This window comes from Nyctereutes procyonoides, unplaced genomic scaffold (genome assembly GCF_905146905.1).
Source record: "Nyctereutes procyonoides isolate TBG_1078 unplaced genomic scaffold, NYPRO_anot_genome, whole genome shotgun sequence".
In the NCBI taxonomy this organism is placed as follows: domain Eukaryota; kingdom Metazoa; phylum Chordata; class Mammalia; order Carnivora; family Canidae; genus Nyctereutes; species Nyctereutes procyonoides.
The window spans coordinates 1,285,936-1,309,083 of NW_026575040.1; the positions used below are offsets into that span (position 1 = coordinate 1,285,936).

At 38.0% G+C, this 23,148-nt stretch overlaps 1 protein-coding gene across 14 annotated transcripts in view; it reads right to left on the minus strand.

Annotated features, from left to right (window-relative positions):
- Positions 1–23,148, minus strand: part of PEAK1 (pseudopodium enriched atypical kinase 1) — a 288,824-nt gene that overhangs the window by 23,698 nt on the left and 241,978 nt on the right. For all 14 annotated transcript variants that reach the window (XM_055319925.1, XM_055319922.1, XM_055319933.1 and 11 more), the window contains 2 exons: positions 21,760–21,953; positions 2,114–2,859 (listed from right to left, as the gene is read on the minus strand). In XM_055319925.1, the coding sequence (XP_055175900.1) occupies positions 2,114–2,859; positions 21,760–21,953 (940 nt within the window). The remainder of the gene's footprint in view (positions 1–2,113; positions 2,860–21,759; positions 21,954–23,148) is intronic.

Consider the following 23,148-nt stretch of genomic DNA (forward strand, 5'->3'; position numbering starts at 1 on the left):
TGAAAAGAAAATGCACTAATTAGTAACAAGAATACATATTAAAGAATAAATCTCACTAAAAAGGTCAACATACAGTAAAGTTAGTGGATCAATCACTTATAAGAGGTAGTATAAAGACTGAAAGACAAAACTAGTAAAAATAACTATGATTACAACAATCAGTTAAGGGATGGATATACAAAATAAAAAGATGTAAATTGTGACATCAAAAACAAAATTTTTGAAAAAGAAACCAAAGAATGTGTTGAGGGAGAGCAATGATTTTGAGCTTTACAGTGGAATGAAACTTAAATTGTAACCAACTTAAAATAGACTTTTATAGATATAAGTTCTTACATGTAAGCTCACAGTAACCATAAAGCAAAAACACAAAAGATAAAGGAATATAAGCATACCACTAAAGAAACCACAAAGGAAGAGGGATGACCTATAAAAAAGCCCCAAAGAATTACAAAATTGGCAGTAAGTATGCAGCTATCAATAATTACTTCAAATGTAAATGGATAAATTTTCTAATTCAAAGATACACATCACTGAATGGATAAGAAACCAAGACCCATCTACATGCTATTTGAAAGAGATTCACTTTAGATGTATGGACACATAGACTAAAAGTGAAGGGATGAGAAAAGATATTCCATGCAAATGAAAACCAAAACAAAGCTAGAGTAGCTATACTTATATCAGACAAAATAGACTTTAAAACAAAGACTGTAATAAGAGACAAAGAAGGGGGTTACATAATAATAAAAGGATCAACCCAACAAGAGGCTATAACATTTGTTAATATTTATGCACCCAACATGGGAGGACCCAAATATATAAAAAAGATACTAACAGACCTATGTGAAGAAATCGACAGCAACAATAATAGTAAGAGACTTACATCAATGGATTGATCATCCAGACAAAAAATCAACAAGGAAACATCGGCCTTAAATGACACAGTAGACCAGATGGGCTTAACAGATATATACATAACATTCCATTCAAAAGCAAAGGAATATGCATTCTTCCGAAGTATATACATGGAACATTTTCCAAGACAGATCATATGATAGGCCATAAAACAAGTCTTCATAAATTTAAGAGGACTGAAATTTTATCAAGCATCTTTTCTGGTATGAAATTAGAAACTGATTACACAAGGAAAACAGAGAAATTCATAAATTTGTAGAGATTAAATAACATGCTACGCTACTGAACAAGCAATGGGCCAAAGAAGAAATCAAAAGAATTAAAAAGATACGTTGAGATAAATGAAAACGGAAATGTAACAAAGTCCATGCTTTATTTATTACACTGATGATGCCTATTTACAGTGAATTGCAATTGGACAAGAATTCTTGATGTTAAGAATTTTAACCTTCTTGAAGTAGTGCTTTGTCTGGAATGGGTTATGTACAATTAAGAAATTAATCTGTGACATAATGGTTAAAGTGTAGGCTATGGAATCAGAGACCTGTGTTTAAATCCCAGCTCAACGAATTGCTAGGTGTGTGGCCCTAAGCAAGTCAGCTTACCAGTCTGAGCTTTATTTTCCTCATTTGTCAAATGGATAAAAAGATCTTAACCTCATAAAGTTGATGTAAAGATCAAATTATGTAACACCAATAATGTTCCTGGCACATCAACAAACACTGGTTATTTTCCTCTATAAAAATGTTTCTCCGAGCAGCCCGGCTGGCTCAGCGGTTTAGCACCGCCGTAGGCTCAGGGCGTGATCCTGGAGACCCGGGATTGAGTTCCACGTCAGGCTCCCTGTATGGAGCCTGCTGCTCCCTCTGTCTGTGTCTCTGCCTCTCTCTCTGTGTCTCTCATGAATAAATAAATAAAATCTTAAAAAAAATGTTTCTCCAAGAAGCAGAAGAGTTCTAGAGTAGGGGCAGACAAGGGTCTCTTATTTGTTAGAGAATAAAGACAGAAACATGGAGTGAAAGACACATAACAGACCTATTTGTACAGACAGCTTCTGCAAACAATCACAGCTTACTATAATATTTGGTGTAAGGTAGACGATCGATGACTTTTTGCTGAGTAGAGGAAAGAAGAACAGACCCATCCCAATAACAGTGTGTTGGATAAGATTAAAATTAGATTTATATTTTCTTACCTTGACTGCATAGTTATTAAGTGGATCTTTTGCATATGAAGCCGTGTAGTAAACTGCATCACCTGCCTCACAACATGGCTTGTCACTGGTTAGCCTGAAGTCTGACCAGCTATCCACCCCAAAACGGAGCTGCTCTTTCTGTCCAGCCATGAAGAGGTCTTCACATTTTATAGCCAGTTTCTTCAAGGCATCTGTATGAAGGCTTCGGATTTTACCCATTACTTCTTCCCGATTCTCAAGTCCTCGATAAAGTGCTTGTCTCTGTGGCTTCTGCAAGCCTCGGCCCTGTCTGCAAGAGGGACCACGCCGGCTGGACAGGGACTCCATACTGTTGGAAAATCTATCCTTAATACTGAGAGTGGTTAAGCTGGAGATACTGTTTGTTGCTGAGGGAACAGGTTTCTCCTTGTGTAGAGGTCTTTCCAAGGAGTCATAAGACTCAATGTCCAGTCCTTTGAGTTCATAACTGATGGAAGAGCCAGCACTACTGGCATCCCAGTTGGGGTCGATATCATAGGTGGGATTAGCCATTACACAAAGACTCGTTTCCATGGATTTTTGGAGGTCTTTGGGGATTGGTTCTGTATTGGCTCTTATGATCATTTTCTTTGGCAGTGGGGGTGGCGTAGGTTGGGACGCATTAGGTGCTTCTTGGTCTGTTTTCCCATTAAAGACAATGGCATCATCCAAAGTTCCTTTAGGCTGCCGTGGATGCTTGGGTGGTATCATGGCTGCTCTAGATTGCCCTGTATTGTTTTAAAAGAAAGAAAGAAAAATAATAGTTAAGTTTTTGTTCTTGTTACATAATTGAAACTTAAGGAGAAATAAATACTGTGGCCATAAGACTATATGAAGTCAATGCCTTAATTCAAAATGGTTGAAGAAAAGCAACCAAAGACTTGGTGGGAGCAATAAAATATGAACAATGTCTCAGCATTTCTGTGCCAGAGAACAGGGTAATGGGCTTTGTTTTCAAAAAAAGAACTGAGATTATCCACTCCTGCCCCCAAGAGTACTGTATTTAACTTACTAGAATGTGAAGGAGTGACAGATACTCAAATAATTTCACTGTGACACAGTAGAGATTAAAGCATGTGTAGATTAAGGAAAGTACTTGGAAGCATTAAAAAACAAACAAACAAACAAACAAACAAAAAAACAAAAAAAACGAAACTAGCAATGGGACCACTAGACTGATGCTCAGAAGATACTATTCTGTTCTTTTAATCTTGTTCCAAAGTTACACTGTATTGTATATAGCACTCATTTTCAATCCAGTACATATGAATACAATTTCATAAACCATGTTATTTTATTTCACTATAGAAATGGATTCTAGCTGGTCTTAAACTGGTTTATGTATAAATTCTTGTGATTGGGATAAGGGAAACAACATACATGAGCAGTCAACTGCTGTTCCAAACATCCTTCACAAGCTCTTCTTACATGATTGTTTTATTTTTTGGGATATAATATATAAACTGTGATTTGAGCAATACTACTTAAAAATTTTTTTTAATTTAAAATTTTAGATTTATATTCAATTTGCCAACATATAGCATAAAGCCCAGTGCTCATCACATCACATGCAAACAATATTGCTTTTGAACATTTCTTACAAGCCCTAGTTATAGATCCAATAATCTCTCCTTCCTTTCTAGCACTTGCACTTAGAAGATAATAAAATACAGATGTGTGAAAATGAAAACACAACAGCCCAAAATCTTTGGGATGCAGCGAAAGCAGTTCTAAGAGGGAAATGTATAGCAATACAGGCCTACCTCAAGAAGCAAGAAAATGCTTAAATAAAACAATCTAACCTTACATCTAAAGGAGCTAGAAAAAAGAACAAATAGAACCCAAGAGATGAGTAGAAGCAAAGAAATAATAAAGATTAGAGCACAAATAAATGGCATAGAGAAGTAAAAAAGAAAAAAAAATCAGTGAAACCAAGAGATGGTTCTTTCAAAAGATAAACAAAACTGATAAACCCTCAGCCAGACTCATTAAGAAAAACAAAGAGAAAGAACCCAAATAAAAGCAGAAACAAGAGAGAAGTAACACTGACACAATAGAAATACAAAGGAATATAAACCATGACAATATCTATAGCAAACCTAAAGACTATCTTTCTTCACCAATGGCATTTGGCAAATAAACATTTTTTTTTAAAGATTTTACTTATTTATTTATGAGGGACACAGAGACAGAGAGAGAGGCAGAGACACAGGCAGAGTGAGAAGCAGGCTCCATGCAGGAAGCCCGAAGCGGGACTCGATCCCAGGTCTCCAGGATCACGCCCTGGGCTGAAGGCAGCGCTAAACCGCTGAGCCACCGGGGCTGCCCAAATAAACATTTTTTACAGGGAAGAGCATTACATTACATATAAACAAAAAATGAGTGTGCGCACGTGCGCGTGTATGTGTACAGCATAAAAATGAGAGAGACAAAGAATATAAGAATGCTAAGAGAACCAGGACTTTGCTTGATTCATTATTGTATACTCTATGTCAAGACAGGGCTTGGATATAAAAGATGCTCAATAAATGTTTCTTGGGGGTGTCTGGGTGGCTCAGTCAGTTAAGCATCCAACTCTTGATTTTGGCTCAGGTCATGATCTCAGGGTCATGGGATGGAGCCCCACATCTCACTCCAAGCTCAGCAGGGAGTCTGCTTGATATTCTCTCCCTCTTTCTCTGCCCCTCCTCCTACTTGTCCACATACTCTTTCTCTCTCTCTCTCTCAAATAAATAAATCTTTAAAAAATAAATGTTTTTTAAATGACTAAAAGAGTAAATGAGAGCTGAAAGAGAGTAAGTGATAAAATTACACAGTTACCTATAACAAGAAGAGATACTGAATTAGTAATTTAAAACATTCCGACAAAGGAAAGTCCAGGGCAACATGGCTTTATTGATGAATTCCAAGTGAACATCAGCCTTAATGGTAAAAAAAACTTCATTATTTCCCCAGTAAGATCCAGAATAATACAAGGATTTCCATCTTGTCACTTCTATTCTATATTTCACTGGAAGATCTAGCCAGGGTGGGCTAGGGGGGAAAAAAAGGAACAAAAACATCCAGATTGGTAAAGAAGTAAAACTATCTCTATTCAAAGAAAACATAATCTTGTATATAGGAAAGCCTGAGGAATATACCAGTTCATCAAGGTTGCAAGATATAAGATCTGTATAAAACAATTGTATTTCTACACACTAGCAATGAAAAACCCAAAAAAATTATTATTAAAAAACACCTCCATTTACAGTATCACCAAAAACAATAAAGTATTTAGGAACAAATTTAACAAAGGAAGGGCAGTACTTATACACTGGAAGCTACCCAAAAACACGGAAAGAAATTAAAGACCTAAATAAATGGAAAGACATCTTAATGTTCACAGATCAGGGACTTATTAATATGTTAAGATGTAACTACTCCCCAAATTGTTCTGAAGATATGTAATACCTATCAAAATCTCAGCTGTCTTTCTTGCAGGAATTGACAGAAGGATCCCAAAATTCGTATGGGAACACACTGGATCTATCTAATCAAAAAAATATCTTGAAAAAGAACAAAGTTGGAGAACTCACATTTCTCAATTTCAAAACTATAGTAATCAAGGCTTTATGTACTGTATGTTGGGGGAAAGGGCACAACAGGTGAAAGGGATTAAGAGGGACAAATTTCCAGTTACAAACTAAAGTCACAGGGATGAAAAGTACATAAGGAATAGTCAATAATACTGTAATAACTTTATATGATGACAGACAGTAACTACATTTATCTTGGTGAGCATTTTGTAAAGTATATAAATATTGAATCACTATGTTCTCCACCTAAAACTAATATAAATATTGTACATCAATTATACTTCAATTAAAAAAAGATTGTACTAATAATTGAAATATAGATGAATGGAATAGAATTGAGAGTACAGAAATAAACCTTTGTATTTATGGTTTCCAGCAAGGGTGCCAAGATAATTCAGTAGGGAAATAGTAGTTTTTCCAACAAATGGTGCTGAGACAACTGGATATCCATATACAGAAGAATGAAATTGAACTCCTACTTTATACTGTATACAAAAAGTAACTAAAATATAGCAAAGACCTCAACATATGAAACTATAACTATAAAGCTCTTAGAAGAAAACATAGGAATAAATCTTTTCAACCTCGGATTAGGGGATGATTTAATAGATATGACACCTAAAAGCACAAGCAAAAAAAAAATAAATTGGAATTCAAAAAAATTAAACTTTTATGCTTCAAAGAACAACTTCAAGAAAGTGAAAAGACAACCCATAGAGTGGGAGAAAATATGTGCAAATCATATATCTGATAAGAGTTGTATCCAGGATTTATAAATAACTTACAATAAAGAGATAAATAATCCATTACAAGTGGGCAAAGGATTTGCATAGTCCTGTCTCCAAAGATATGCAAATGCCAATAAGCCCACAGAAAGATGGTCAACATCACTACCCATTAAGTATATGCAAAACAACGCCACTTCTCCACAAAGCTAGCTAGAATCAAAAAGATGGACACATGCTGGTGAGGATATGGAGAAATTCAAACCCTCACCTATTGCTAGTAGGAATCTAAAATGGTACAATCACCTTGGAAAACAGTTTGGTAGTCACTCAAAAAGTAAAACATGACGTTTACTACATGATCCAGCATTTCCAATCCTACATATATATCCAAAAGAAATGAAGACATATGTCCACTTGTACACAAATGTTTTTAGCAACATTATTCCTAACAACCAAAGAGTGGACCCATATGTACATCAAACCAACTGATGAATTGATAAATGAATATTATTTAGACATAAGAAGAAATGAAGTACTGATATGAACCTTGAAAATATTACACTAAGTGAGAGGGGCCAGTCATAAAGGCCACATATCATATGATCCTACTTTTATGAAACATCCAGAAACAGGTAAATCCCTAGAGACAGAAAGTAGATTCATGGTGTCAGGGGGATGTGGAGAATGGAAATTCTGGAGAATGGAGAGTGACTGCTGTGTAGGGTGATAAAAATGTTCTGGAATTAGGTACTAGTGATGATTGTAAAATTCTGTGAATATACTACAACTCAGGGAATTGTACCCTCTGAATCTTACAGTATGTAAATTATATCTCAATAAAGCAAATCAACCATTCATTCTTAGAAACTACGGTAAATCCAGTTTCTAGTCACATCTTCCCGTTCCTCTGTGCCCTTACTATCACCAATGACGGAGGGGCTCGGTATCAGTTGCAGTCTTCCTGTGATGATGAGGCCTCCTTCCCAGAGCTGCCCCAGCCCTATTTTGCCTCAGCTAATGTGAGAATCAGAAACAGACTTTATAACAAACCTTTATTTTCCATTTGCTAACCCAGACCTTTCAGAGATGCAGTGTGACGGAGAAGGTTAGAAGCAGCGAACCGGACCAGCACCTTATCATCCTTGCTGGACTCTGTGATAGTCTCTGTTATCACGGTCTCCAGCTTTGCCTCTCACACCACATTGGTCATTACAGATTTTTTTTTTTTTTAAATACCAAAGCTGATCATGGTAGTCCTCTACTTAAAAAATATGTCCTTGAGAATTTGGATTTGATCCCAAGGACAGAATTTTCTTGGCTCAAGCACAGTAAGCATTTCACCTTGCATCTGAAGTCAGAGCTACCCACCTGCTCACAGTTTATTTAGCCCTGTTGGCTACTTCATGCTCGCTCGCTCTCTCTGCTCAGGCTAACCCTCTTCCAGGAATGTTTCTTTCTCCTTCTCCTCTTTAAACATTCTGTGTTAGAGGAGTGTTTCCTACTTCACTCCCCCAAATTGACCCGCTTTTTCCCTGGGACCTCATATATGGTTGTGAACATTTCTCTCCAACTACTGACAACACTTCATTTGTAGCCCTGTCTGAACTCCCTACTGGTGTCGCTCATTGAGGGTAGACACTGTTTCATTTGTCTACCCAGGAACAAGCAAAGAGGCTGGCTGGAAGGAAACAGAAGGAAAAAAGTAAAAAGGGAAGGAAGACAAAAGGGAAGAAAAGTATTAAGGAATAAATGAAAAAACTAGAAACATGAACTTATTCTTGGCCTTTCCAATGTGGTCCCTAGAAGAGGCATGTCATTCCCCCTCCCCCTGCCTTCTCCAAATTAGAACAAATAAAAATAATCATGGACATGGAAGGAATGGATTCCCAAGGAGTTTTTTTAAAAAACTACCTCAGAACTGGCAAGTGAGACAAAGTCTATCACTATCAGCAGCTCTCTGGTGCTTATCATGAGAGGTGGAAGAGGGCTGATCATGCCGCTCTCCGCCACCTAGAGAATAAAGTTCAAACTCCTCAGCAAGCTGGCCAAGGCTCTCAGTCTTATCTACCACCATTTCTCATCAACTCTCCCACACAGGCACTCACTTCCTGGTCTTTCAATATGCTCCATATTTTTATTTCTCCATCTCTGCTTGAGTAAAAGTGTCGTGTCCTAAGCCTAGTTCAGATGGCCTTCTCCACGGAAGCTTCCCCGCTCCCTACTCCCCACATCTGAACTGGGAACCATCATTTCTTCCTCTGAGCTCTCTTAGCACTTTTAGCCCTCTCTACCGTGTGGATATTTATTTTTTACACTCCTCAGAAGTTAACGGTGTGAGACATGCAGCAGTTGTGTGCTAGGTGGAGTTGTGTGGGGCCAGACCGAAGGGCAGAGTCAGAAGAGCTGCTTATCATTCCCAAATGAAAATTGACAGCCAAGGCAGCAGGGAAATAAAGATAATTAATAGTGGCTTCTCCTCCCAAACAGCAAGATAGGATCTCCTGGGAGCTGCGGAGATTTCCACACGGGAACCAGAAACTTCTGCATCTTAGATGCAGAACCATAAGCGTTTCACAGCCCATGCTAATGGGTCAAGCCATTCTCCCACATCTAAAAGTGTTTTGTGTTCTTATTTTTTCCTCAAGAAAGGCAAGTTCTCCTAAATGTTTTAAAAGCTTGGTATCTTGGCTGTATTTATTTTAAACTTCTAATCCTGGACATTCCTCTCCAGCCTCTGAGGGACCAGACACTAAGCTCAGCTTTCAGCAGCCTTGATATAACATCACATACTCTACATTTTTGTGGCATACCAGCTCTCGAAACAGAAAAAAAAGAATAGATTGTGTTCTAAATCTTGCCCGGCTATAGACTAAAAAAGTTCTCTTGGACAAATATGTCTGACTAAACCACATCCAAACCTTACTTTGCCCCTCTTTTTGAACTTCCTTATTCTATCTCTTTATTCTCTCCCCAACTTAAAAATGATTTTGGACTGACCGAGAAGCCCCTGTATCATGTTCTAAAAAGTAAATGATGACAGATGGATTAAAAGGGAATAATTTAATGACACTTTGTAGAAGCCAAAACGGTGTTTAAAACTCCTCAAGAGGGAAAGTGATTGATATAGGACTCTTAAAACTTACAAGATTGGTATGGTAAGTAGAAAGGAAATTATAAAAAAAAAAAAAGCTGTATCTCTAAAGATCAGCATTTATTTAGTTTTTAAATATTTATTTACTTATTTTAGAGAGAGGAGGGGGAGAGAGAGAGCTAGTACAAGCCAGAGGGGCAGAGGGAGAGGAAGAGAGAATCTCAAGCAGACTCCTTGCCGAGCGCAGAGCATGATGATGCCAGGCTTGATCCCAGGACCCTGAGATTCTGACCTGAACAGAAATTAAGAGTGGGATGGCTGACCAGCTGAGCCACACAGGCACCCCAAGATCAACATTTTAAAGATGGCCACATACTGCAAAACTCAAAATAATAATTCTATTGTGACAGAGATCTGCTGAAAGGCACTGCCATGGAAGATCCACTAGGGACAAACCACAGCAGAGGTGTGCCTAAGACCTGACAATCAGGGCGCCTGGGTGGTTAAGTCAGTTGAGCGTCTGCCTGCATCTCAGGTCATGATCTCAGGGTCTTCGGATGGAGCCCCGCATCTGGCTCCCTGCTCAGTGGGGAGTTTGCTCCTCCCTCCCTTGTGCTCTTTCTCTCAAATAACTAAATAACTAAATAAATAATCTAAAAAAAAGACCTCACAATCATTATAATTTTGGGGTGCTAGGGATTAAAGGCACTTAGTAATGGCATATTTGGACAGGAGCAGATAGGTTAATGAGCATAATTAACTCTTCATTCCCCAAAGACAGAATTGTCATGGGCTTCTGGCTGGTCTCTCTGCCTCCAATTATCTCGTAGGTAGCTCCCAGGATGGTCTTTTAAAAATCCTGATCTTGTCCTTTATTCAAATTCTCTCAGTGGCTCGCCATTTCCTATAGTAAAAGCTGTCCTCACTGTGATGTATACATACCATTATGATCCAGCCTCACTTTTCCACTTTGTCTCATCTCCCCTACTCTGCCCCCTTTCCCGCTGTACTTAAAGCTACCCTGATTAATTACCTGTGGTTAATTAAACACTTATTGCTCTATTAAGCTTTAGGCCTTATACACACTCTTTCCTACACCTGGAATGTTCTCCTTTGCTTGTCAAACTGGCAAGCTCTGCTCAAAACCTAAGCAATCTTCTCCTAGACTCCTCCAGGCAGAGGCTTTCATTAAACCTTTAAATATCTGCATCACAGTAACTAGCATATGGGCTCCTAAGAGGCCAGCCCATGTCTGTCTTTCCCAAAGGCCAAGAGTTCTTGAAGATAGCACTGCTATTTCCAGCACCAGGAGATAGCTGGTATTTGACAAATGTTTGCTGAATAAACATATTAAAGCCCAAAATAAACTGAACATATTTTTCTACTTAAATTGTAATTTCACCCCTAATTTTTTTTTCCAGGGCTCATGACAAGTAATATAGATGAGAATAGGAAGAGAGGACAAAGGAAGAGACACCATCTCCAAACTGGGAAATATGCACGGTGGTTTATAAATATAGATGTCACATACCACTGTGCACCAGCCTTGTCAAGTGACAAGGCCACCACGGGCTAACCCCAGCACTCACTCTATCAGCTCGTTGCAGCAGGCATCAGCAGCTTAGGAGGAAGGGTCCCACCACAGTCAGATGGAAGCACCAACTGGCAAACCCCAGCGGACATCAACATCATGCCACATGACAAAATGAAGCTGACCTCCAAAGACCACTCAGATAGAGATGCACTGACCACTTTAAAGAATGTCAGCGGTGTAGCAGCTGCCGGACTCCATTTTTGTAGAATGTCATTTGGAAACCTCTCCAAGAACAGAGATTATTTATTTGGGGTTAAGTTATCTATGTAATTTGAATATTGTACTCTGCCAACTAATTCTAGTATATGGGAAACTATTTTTAAATGCAAATGCAGCTAAGTTAAAAGATAGGGACACAGTCTATGATTTCTTTTAAAATAGAAATAATTATATTTTTAGGAAGTACAACAAATGGTCAAACAAATGTTCAAAGCAGTCAATCTCAGGTGTTTTTTCTTTAAATATCTAGATAATCTAAAACTGTGCAATTCTTTAATCTTTGGTTCAAATTATTAATTCTGAATTGTGTAGAAAAATATCTGGCTCATAGAAGTTCCTCAGTAATTATTGTTGAGTAAATGAACTAATGGCAATGTATCCTTCAGAATGATTTTTTTAAAGCTTCTATTTATGATGATATTATGCCATAATTACAACATCAAGGCCAGCAATGCAACGACACTCTTTTAAGTGCACTCACCTCTATTTTTAAAAAGATTTTATTTTAAAGTAATCTCCACCCCCAACATGGTGCTTAAACTCACAATCCCAAGATCAAGAGTCACATGCTTTACTGACTGGGTCAGCCAGGTGCCCCTCACCCCTTAACATTTTGCACTGATGATCGATACATTGCCAAAGGAAGTTCTGGAGACAGAAGACTTTCAGGTGTTTTCTTTCTGTGTTTGAAAGATACAGCCTTGGGCAGCCCGGGTGGCTCAGCGGTTCGCCGCCGCCTTCAGCCCAGGGCCTGATCCTGGAGACCTGGGATCAAGTCCCACGTCGGGCTCCCTGCATGGAGCCTGCTTCTCCCTCTGCCTGTGTCTCTGCCTCTCTCTCTATGTCTCTCATGAATAAATAAATAAAATCTTTTCTAAAAAAAGAAAGATACAGCCTTAAAGAGATGCTCTAGTAAGCAAGATAAGAAATGTGAAGGGGTGCCTAGCTGGCTGGCTCAGTCAGTAGACTGTGTAACTCTTGATCTCAAGGTTGTAAGTTCCAGCCCCATGTTGGATGCGGAGATTACTTAAAGAAAAAAACAAAAAACCCCCAAAAAAACAACACAACTAATCTTGGGACCCCTGGCGGTGCAGTCGTTTAGGTGTCCAACTCTTTATTTCCGCTCAGGTCATGATCTCAGGGTCCTAGGATGGAGCCCTGTGTCAGGCCCCTCCCCTGTCTGTACTCTTCATATAAAATAACTAACTAAATCTTTAAAAAAAAGCAAAAGCTAGAAATAATTAAGCTTACTGAGGAAGGTATATAGAAAACTGAGGTAGGCCTCTTAAACAAGTTAGTCAAGTTGTGAATGCAAAGGGAAAGTTCTTGAAGGAAATTAAAAGCGCCACTCCAGTAAACACACGAATCATAAGAACGAAGAACAGTCTTATTGCTGATATGAAGCAAGTTTTAGTGGTCCGAAGAAAAGATCAAACCAGCCACAACATTAGACTAATCCAGAGCAAAGCCCTAACTCTCTTCAATTCTATGAAGACTAAGAGGTGAGGAAGCTGAGAAGAAAGGGTGGAATCTAGCAGAGATTGGCTCATGGGGTTTAAGAAAAGAAGCCATCTATCTCCATAACATAAAAGTGTAAAATGAAGAAGTGCTCATGTAGAAGCTGTAGTATGTTTATCCAGAAATCTAGCTAAGATAATTAATGAAGGTGGCTATAGTAAACAATCAGACTTTCAGTATAGATGAAACAGTTTTATAGTAGAAGAAAATGCCATGTTGGACTTTCATAGCTAGAGAGGAGAAGTCAGTGCCTGGCTTCAAAGCTTCAGAGGGCAGGATGACTCTCTTGTTAGGGACTAATGCAGTTGGGGACTGTAAATTGAAGTGCTCATTCACCATTCCAAAACCCTAAAGCCCTTAAGAATTAAGCTAAATCACCCCTGCCTATGTTCTATAAATGGGACAGCAAAGCCTGGATGATAGCATATCCATTTATAACATGTTGCTGAATGTCTTAAGCCTACTGTTTTGATCTATTGCTCAGGAAAAAAAAATTCATTTTGAAATATTACTGTTCATTGACAATGTACCTGGTCACCCAAGAGTTCTGATGCAAGCGTACAAGATTAATATTGTTTTCATGTCTGCTAACACAACATTCATTCTACAAGCCATGGATCAAGGAGTAGTTTTTAATTTTCAAGTCTTGTTATTTAAGAAATAACATTTTGCAAGGCTATAGCTGCCGTAGACAGTGATTCTCCCATGGATCTAGACAAAGTAAATGGAAAACCTTCTAGAAAGGATTCACTTTTCTAGATACAGTTAAGAACATTCCTGATTCATGGGAAGAGGTCAAAATACCAACATTAACCAGAGTTTGGAAGAAGTGGAGTCCAGTCCACATGGAAGACTTTGAGGACTTCAAGACTTGAGTGGAGGAAGTAACCGCAGATGTGGTGGAAATAAGAAGAGAACTGGAATTAGAAGTGGAGCCTGAAGGGGCACCTGGGTGGCTCAGTTGGATAAGTGTCTGACTCATGGTTTGGGCTTAGGTTGTGATCTCAAGGTCATGCATCGAGCCCCACATTGGGCTAGGTGCTCAGTGTGGAGTCTGCCTGAGGTTCTCTCTTTTTGCCCTTCCCCGCCCCCATGTCTGCTCTCATTCTCTCAAGTAAATAAATAAATCTTAGGAAAAAAAAAAAAAGAAGTGGGGACTGAACTAATTAATGGAATCTCATGATAGAACTTTAACAGATGAGGAATTACTTATCATGGGTAAGCAGAGAAGGTAGTCTCTTGAGATGGAAACTGCTCCTGAAGATGCTGTAAAGATCACTAAAATGACAACAAAGGATTTAGAAGATGATGTAAGAGTTAGTTGATAAAGCACAGGCAAGGTTTGAGAAGACTGGCTCCAATTTTGAAAGGAGTTCTACTGTGGGTAAAATGCTACTAAACAGCATCACATGCTACAGAGAAGTTGTTGATGAAGAGTCATATGATGCAGTAAACTGCACTATTGTCTTATTTTAAGAAATTGCCACAACCACCCCATCCTTCAGCAACCACCACCCTGATCAGTCAGTAGCCAGCATCATCGAGGCAAGACTCTCCCCCATAAAAGGATTACAATACACTGAAAGCTTATATAATGTTTAGCATTTTTTAGTAATAAAGTAGCTCTTATTTTTTTTATAAAGTAGCTCTTAATTAAGATATATATATATTGTTTTTTAGATATAATACTATTGCACATTTAAAAGACTAGAATATGTGATAAACATAAATTTTATATGCACTGGGACCCCAAAAAATTAATTTGATTTGCTTTATGGTACTTTTTGCTTTATTGGGGTGGTCTGGAACCAAACCTGCAAGATCTCCAAGGTATGCCTGGATTATAACTTAAAAAGCCAGTCAATTAATGAAATACATGAACTGGGTGGGACTTGAAATTTTCCTATACGAAGTTTCCTGAGGAGGGCTTAACTTTCCTAATCTGGGAATATTATGAAGTCAAATGCGAAAGTCACTTTTGGGTAACTCATTCAAACATGTTCTTAGTAGCTATTGCATGTTTTAGGTAATGTGCTAGGTTGTAGGCATACAGACAGAGAGGTAAGCCAAGAATCTGTCAACGGAGGCTTGATACTTTTAAGAAGCAATGTGAAGAGTACTCAGTTACAAAGTGAGTGAAGGCAAGCTAAACTCACAGACTTATTTCTAACACAGTAAAAGTTATTATGAGCTCCTGATTTTAGAAGGCTGGTAGAGTAGTCAGGTGTGACACATAAAAAACGAGGGATTTTTTTTCTAGACATCTTGAGATAGACAAAGAAATGTGGGGAAAACATTCAAGGTCTGATTGAAAAAACATTCTAAAAAAAAAAAAAAAGAAAAAGAAAAAACATTCTATTACTTTGGGAAATCATTTTGGATGGCTGATGCCCAGCTAACATCAGCTTGAGGTTGATTAAGATGTTATAGGTTAGGGTTTGTCCAGTGACTTCATATTACCATCAACCAGAGTAAAATCATCATTCTGTAGGCGCAATCTTCTTAAGGAGCTTTCAAGTTGCATAAAGAGCAGTATGATTTTTGTGCCCACACAAGATAATACAAATGCTCCAAATAACTGATTCTTTAAAGCAGTGCTGTCCAACAGAACTTTCTATATCTGCATGTCCAATATAATATGTACTAGTCACCTGGGGCTACTGACCCCTTGAAATGATGCGAGTGAGACTAAGACACTGAATTTTAATGAATTTAAATGTAAATAGCCAGATGTGGCTAGTGGCTACCAACTATACTGGATAGTACAGCTCTAGAATCTAATAATCTAGTTTAAACAAAATAATGTTTGCTTTATTTATGTTAAGGAGAAGAAAAAAGGCACTTGCATGAACCCCGGAGAATGATCTCTAAGGTAAAAAGACATAGTTCTAAGGTATGGTTTGCATAAGTCAGTAGCTTTTTGAGGGAATGGTTGAATCAGGACAGCTTTTATTATACCCCAGTGGAGTAACAACACTGTCATCAAGGGTAGAGGTCTAATGGGGGGTTCTGAAGTAGGGTAATCAAGGCCCATTCCAATTGAGTTTTTCCAACTTATTAGTTTTCAGAGCTATCTAAGAAGTGTGGGAACTATGAAACAAATCCAAACCATGTCCCTTTGTTTTGCTATAATTAGCAGACCTTGGGGGTCCTGTATCCTATATCATATTCACAACGTCAGTCTTCAGTTGTGCAGGCAACCCCAAACTTTTTGAATTTACATTTTATTCTGCTTACGTAATATATTTTTAAAAGATTTTATTTATTTGAGAGAGAGAGAGAAAGAGAGAGAGAGAGAGAGACACAGAATGAACACAAATGGGAGGAGGAGCAGGAGGAGGACAAGCAGACTCCAAACTGAGCATGGAGCACAAAGCCTGATGCAGGACTCGATCTTTTAACTCTGAGAATGGGACCCAAGCTGAAACCAAGAGTCAGGCGCTTAACCAACTGAGCCACACAGGCACCTCTCAACATTTCTAACAAACACTTTAAATTATTTCCACTCTATTCTACATTTTCTGGCTAGTACATTGAACACAGGAGAAAATACATTAAGGAGAAAACAACAGCATATCTTTGGGAAGAAATAAAGGAACTTCACAATTAACTCTCTTACACTCTTGGTGGGAATGCAAGCTGGTGCAGCCACTCTGGAAAACAGTATGGAGGTTCCTCAAAAAGCTGAAAACAGAACTATCCTATGACCCAGCAATTGCACTACTGGGTATTTAGCCCAAAGACACAAATGTAGTGATCTGAAGGGGTACCTGCACCCCAATGTTTATAGCAGCAATACCCACAACAGCAAAGAGCCAGATGTCCATCGACAGATGGAGATAGATATATATACATATTTACACACACACACACACACACACACACACACACAGGCTAGTACTCAGCCATCAAAGAAAAAAAAAAGACAGACAGAAAGAAACCCTGATATTTGCAATGACGTGGATAGAACTAGAGGATATTGTGCTAAGTATATTAAGTTATCAGAGAAAAACAATTATCATATGATCTCACTCATATGTGAAATTTAAGAATCAAACAGAGGATCATACGGGAAGAGAGGAAAAAATAAAACAAGATGAAGTCAGACAAAGAGACAAACCATAAGAGATTCTTAACTATAGGAAACTGAGGGTTGCTGGAGGGGTGGGGGATGGGATGATGGGGTACCTGGGTGATGGACATTAAGGAGAGCAAGTGATGTCATGAGCACTGGGTATTATGTAAGACTAATGAATCACTGACCTCTACCTCTGAAACCAGTAATATGTTATATGTTAATTAACTGAATTTAAATAAAATTTTAAAAATCAGGGGAAAAAAAGGAAATTCACATTTTTTAAAGGAATTTCTGACTAATAAGCACATAAAAATAGGTTCAACATCATTACTCATCAGAGAAGTGCAAATTAAGACCACAATAAGATACCATCTTATGCCCTCTAGAATGAGATGTGCAATAACCAACGTGCGGATGACATGGATAAGCTGGGAACATTACACATTGCTGGGGGGAATGTAAAATGGTTAAACCATTTTGAAATACAATGTAAAAGTTTCTCAAAAATTTAAAGATAAAACTATTAGACTACCTAGCAATTCTACTCCTACAAAATTGCCCAAGGGAGATTAAAACATACCCCAGAAAGGCTTGCACATGGATGTTCAATGGCAACATTATTCATAATATCCAAAATTTGCAAAACAATCTAAATGTCCACCAACCAGTGAAGGATAGATAAATGTGATATACCCATTTGATGAAATACTATTCACAGTCAAAGGAAATAAACTATTGACACACACTACATCATGAATGAACCTCAAAAACTGTGCTAAGTGCAAGAAGCCAAACACAACACATCATATATTGTATCATTCATTCATATCATATCTTTCCATTTATATGAAATGTTCAAGAAAGGTTAAGTTCATAAATACAGAAAGTAGATTAGTGGTTTTTCTGGGACTGGATGTGGAACATGGATTAGCTGTAAATGGGTGTGAGGGATTTTATTGAGGGGATGAAAATGTTCTAAAACTGATTTATGGTGATGGTTATATCACAGTAAAGTTACCAACAAATCACTGAATTGTACACTTGAAATAGGTATATTTTATGGTACAAAAAAACACTATACCTTTATCTTTTTTTAACCAGAAAAAAAGGAACTTCATAATTATTAAACAGTTCTATATGCTAAGTTCTTCTCTTACCATCAGCCCTACAAAGTAGATGTTACTATTTCCTCATTTCAGATGAGGAAATTGAAGCTTAGGGATGCTAAATAGCTGAACTACAATCATACAGGTGGGCAATGACATGGCTATCATCTGAATCAAAATCTGGTTGATCCCTCAAAGTTAAGTATTTTTCTACTATATTACTCTGCTTCCTACGTCCACTTTACAAATGTAATTTTCAGAAATAAATGCCATAGTAAAAATAATGGTAACCCTTAACTTTCTTCCCTCAATTTCTTCCACTGGTCTGTCCATTCATCCTCTTCCTCATTTGAAACAAATAAACAAACAAACAACAACAACAACAAACGAATGTGGTATTTACAGAATGGTTCCAGTCTATTTAAAAGGATCTAAGGCTATTACATTAACAAGTATTGTTTCCTTTTCGTTTTTAAACATACAGATTTTAAAATAAGCTCCTACGACTTTAAATCATAAGAAATTACTCAAAGGGATAGTCTAAAATTTCCTGCAAATGATTTATTGAAAATATTGAAAAAGGGAAGTTCCAAATGTCATACCTGTTTCATTAGGAAGAAAACAAGAACAAAACAAAAAATTATAAATCCCTCAGTTGTAGAACTGCTGGTGTCAACCATACCTATTCCTTAGTTTTTATTTTATTCACATAGTAAAATCTTCCCAAAGAAGCAGCTAACCATGGGTCATACCCTATGGAATCAAGGACAGCCACTTAAGCACTTAAGGAAAACAAGGCAACATTTTATGAGTATCACATACTTTTAAAAGCAATAGATATAAAGCCATCTTTCTGATGGGGCATCTATAACAGTATTTTTTGTATTCTAAGTAATCATAATCTTTTGATGTAGATGACTTAAAAAAATGGAAGACAGCTGCAGTCCTTCAGTATTTTACAAGAATTTAGTGGTTATGCTCATTACAGTCATGGTTAAGACTAAGAGGGTTCCAATCTTGGTGCAATCCTTATTGGTTCTGTGACTTTGAGCACGGCACTCTGACTCACTATCCTCATCTGAAAAATGGGGATCAAAATTCCTAAGGTTATTGGGAAGATTAATGAGTTAATATATGTGAGGCACTTGGAATATTTATGGAAGTAAGCCTCTATTTTTTCTAATTATCTACATAACTGAGAAGACAAATAAGATAAAATAATTAACTTTAACTGATGTTGGCTGATGGTATTTTTTTAAGATTTTTTTTTTTTTTTTTAATTTTTAGAGGTGCCTGGGTGGCTCAGTTGGTTAAGCAGTTAAGCATCTGCCTTCAGCTCAGGTAGTGATCCCGGGTCCTGGGATGAAGTCCCACATTTGGCTCCCTGCTCAGTAGGAAGTCTGCTTCTCCCTCTCCCTCTGCCCCTCCCTCCTGCTTGGGCTCTCTCTCTCTCTCGCTCTCTCTCGCTCACTCTTTCTCTCAAATAAAAAAATAAAATCTTTGGGAAAAAAAAAGGTGTTTTCAAAAAATTTTAAGTAATCTCTACACCCAACGTGGGGTTTGAACTTACAACCCCAACATCAAGAGTCGCACTCTCTACTGACTGAACCAGCTAGGTGCCCCAGTTGATGCATATTTTTTAAAGAGATGCTATACAATCAGTAATATTTAGTGTATCTTTTACTGAGGGCAACATGAAAGAAATTTTGATACAAAAAGAATGTCTGAAAGATAGGCTGACATATTAGGCTGAGAGTATACTATAGTAAATAAGCATTAATTCTTGCATCTTATAGGATGCTTCATAAAATATAAAAGAATGGGAAAAGTACAATAAGCTGTTTGAGTATAATTCCAACTGGAAAATGGTATCCAAGATGGTCGCTTGGGTAAACTTTAGTATGTTCTCCCCAACACACAAATCATAGAAGGCTTCTAGAACTTAGAATGGAAGTCTTTTCCTTATAAAATGTATTTTCAATCCACATGTGGATTGTTAAGAGCTTCCCAAAAGAACATATTAGAGCATTTCTCCCACAGTATTACTTGAACCTTTTTGCCTCTATTTCCAAGTACACTAACTGATCTTAGAATAATTTTTCCTTACTATAACCTGTTGAAGGAAAAAGACAAAGAAGGGAGATGAGAAACTAGGCAAAAGAATGCTTTGATATTATATGCCACTGATTTCCAAACAGGTCTGAGTTGGTCAGAAGTCCACAAGGATCTTTCTAGTGCTGTGCATGTGGTTGTCCAACTCATGCCACTCACCTCTCTCCTGACTTCATGGGAGAACAGCAATGAAAAGTCCTTACCTAGCCCCAGGCTTTGCTTTTGAGGAGAAAAGAAAACTGAGACACTCAAGGAAAGCAGACAGATCAAAAGTCATGGGTACTCAAGGAAGGAGAGCGAAGATGATCGGAAAACTGAAGAACCTTTGCACTGGCAGGCACCTTCGAGGGAACTCAGTCCTGTCCTCTTTGTGCCGTCGCATTCCTCTTCACCACAGCTCTGAGAGATGGCTCCCCAGCCTCGGCCTAAACACTCCTAGTAATAGTACTTCTTTGAGCCTGCCTGTTCCAAGACAGATACCTGAGATATACCCTCGATTCTTCACATCATTTTCATATCAAATTAACCACTAAGCCTTATGCATTTTGCCTCTTAAATCTGTTTACTGTTCCCCCTCACGCTATCTTAGGTGAGGCCTTTCTCATCTCGTACGTGGTCCCGCCAAAGTACACAACTACCAGACTTCAGGCTACCAAATACTTAATACTTCAGCTCTAATCCATCCTCTCATGGCAGCCTGTAAAGTGGATGTTTTAAAACACCAATGTAATCACATTTTTCCTCTGCTTAAAACCTCTTGATCGGTTACTATCACAAAGAGCAAAAAAAGCCTAAGATTTTAGCTTGAAACGCACGATCTCGCCTAACTTCAGTTCATATTTTAACAAGACTAAATGGCTGTGATATCCAAAGCACCATGCTTTTGCTTATGCTGTTGCCTTGGGTTGGAGCACTCTTTCTTCCCTCTGCCAACTGATAAGTCAGTTCAGGAACTATCTTCAGGAAGGCATCTTTGACACTCTCTCCTATGTGATATAAAACATATTCCACGGTTATTTCTATCAGTGCAGTTATTATATAATACTGTAATTCTAGAGGTGAGTCCCTCTAGGCAGGGACCATGGCACAGGACTTATGGTAGCAGGTGTTCAATATATGCCTAATTAACACCAGGACTTTTTCTGAGGTGAATTAAAACTTATGGCTTCACACCTAGTATTGTATGGAAGCTGAATCACTATGTTGTGCACTGGAAGCTAGTGTCACATTGTATGGTAACTAACTGGAATTTAGATTAAAAAAAATTATTTGAGAGAGAGACAGAGTGCAAGCAGGAGGAGAGGCAGAGGGAGAAAGGGAAGCAGACTCTCCACTGAGCAGGGAGCCTGAGGCAGGGCTCAATCCCAGGACCCTGGGATCATGACCTCAGCTGAAGGCAGGCAGATGCTTAACCAACTGAGCCATCCAGGTGCGCTGTAACTGGAATTTAAACAAACAAAAACCAGAAAAAAAGAAAATTTATGGCTCCAATTGTCCAACTTTTGCTTCCTGCGCAATAAAAACCATCTCTCCAGGGAAATGCAGTATTTGGATACTGCATAAAAAGGCAAAGTTTAAATACTATTTACATGACATTTTCCACTTACCTAAATTGCTATAGGTTGCACTACAGGGATTCAGGTCGACAGTATCTGAAACATCTTCTTTTTCCTCTTCTCTTTCCAGTTCAGGTGGGGGCGATGCTGCTGTGATAGAAGTGCAGCCTCCGTCATCTTGCTTCACAGCAACAGATCTTGAATCCCGAGGAGAAAGATCCTCTGTCACTTCATGGGTCTTGTGACTGAAACAAATCAGACTGTGGTCACAAGTGGCATTCAAAGGTCTTGCTAAAATTTAGATTTATGGAAGACATCTACTTGCCATAAATGCAAATAACTAGCCCTAGAGTCACAGCAATGGGTCATAAGGCCTAAAATACTTGTCTGAATATAGTGTAGTCTTTCAGGCAGGCTGATCCTTCTATTTGACATATTGAGAATCCAGTTTGGTAGTGAAGGTACGGAAAACTCAGAGGGAAGCTTGAGAATAAGAAGATTTTTTTTTTTTTAAGGCAGGTGGTGGTGATGGTAGTGATGGAGAAAGCTGAATGGTTAACTTGTTAAAAACAAAATACACGAGTGCTTAGTCAAGCATTTAGCATACTTACTATATCTACTATAGTTCTGTAGTACTCTAGCAAATATCAAATAATTTACTATATAGACTTATTTCGTATATAGCATTTAATTCATGCTAAAGTATTTAGTAAAGGATCAGGAATAAAGGTGAGATTAGACTAAATAAGGAAGTTAAGCAATTGTTTTAGTAGGTAAACTGAGGCCAGCAAAATCTTGTTGCCAGGAGGACAGAAGCATCAACCTTTGCCTGACTGCATGCAGCAAAGTAAACGGAAATGAAAGTTCTGCATTCTAGTTATTATCTACTAAAATGAATTTGAAAGATCCTGTGGGCTCCATACCACAATGTGGCGTCCAATGTGTTTCCAACCTTGTTTCACTGCTTGCTCATTTGCTTATAGCTATTTCTTCCAATCTTCCTCACTTCCCATCCTGCCTAAACTGTCAATTCTGTTGCTATAAGTACGAAGGGATGGAATGGTCATTAAATGTTGTTAGAAAAAACTAGCCTAGTTAGAAAATCTCATTGGGCTAGCCAATAAAATAAATTCAAAATCAGGCATCTTTAATGGTTTCTGAAAGTGTTCTTAGACTGTCATATGCTCACCAACCCTTCTTCCTGCAAAGCAAACATACTATTACATGTTATTTCTGGATTTTCAAGTGGCAGTAAATCATGGTGACATTTACAAGTTTCTAGAAAAGAGGTACTTTGTTTGATCATGTGTCATTACAACATATATCACCCGTGGATTTAAGGGAGTAGATGTGAAGAAGGAGTACCTTATTATCAATCTTTCGTTATGGAAATTATGCATGTGTCTGAACAGAAAAATAAGCCTTGAAGTCTGCTGGATC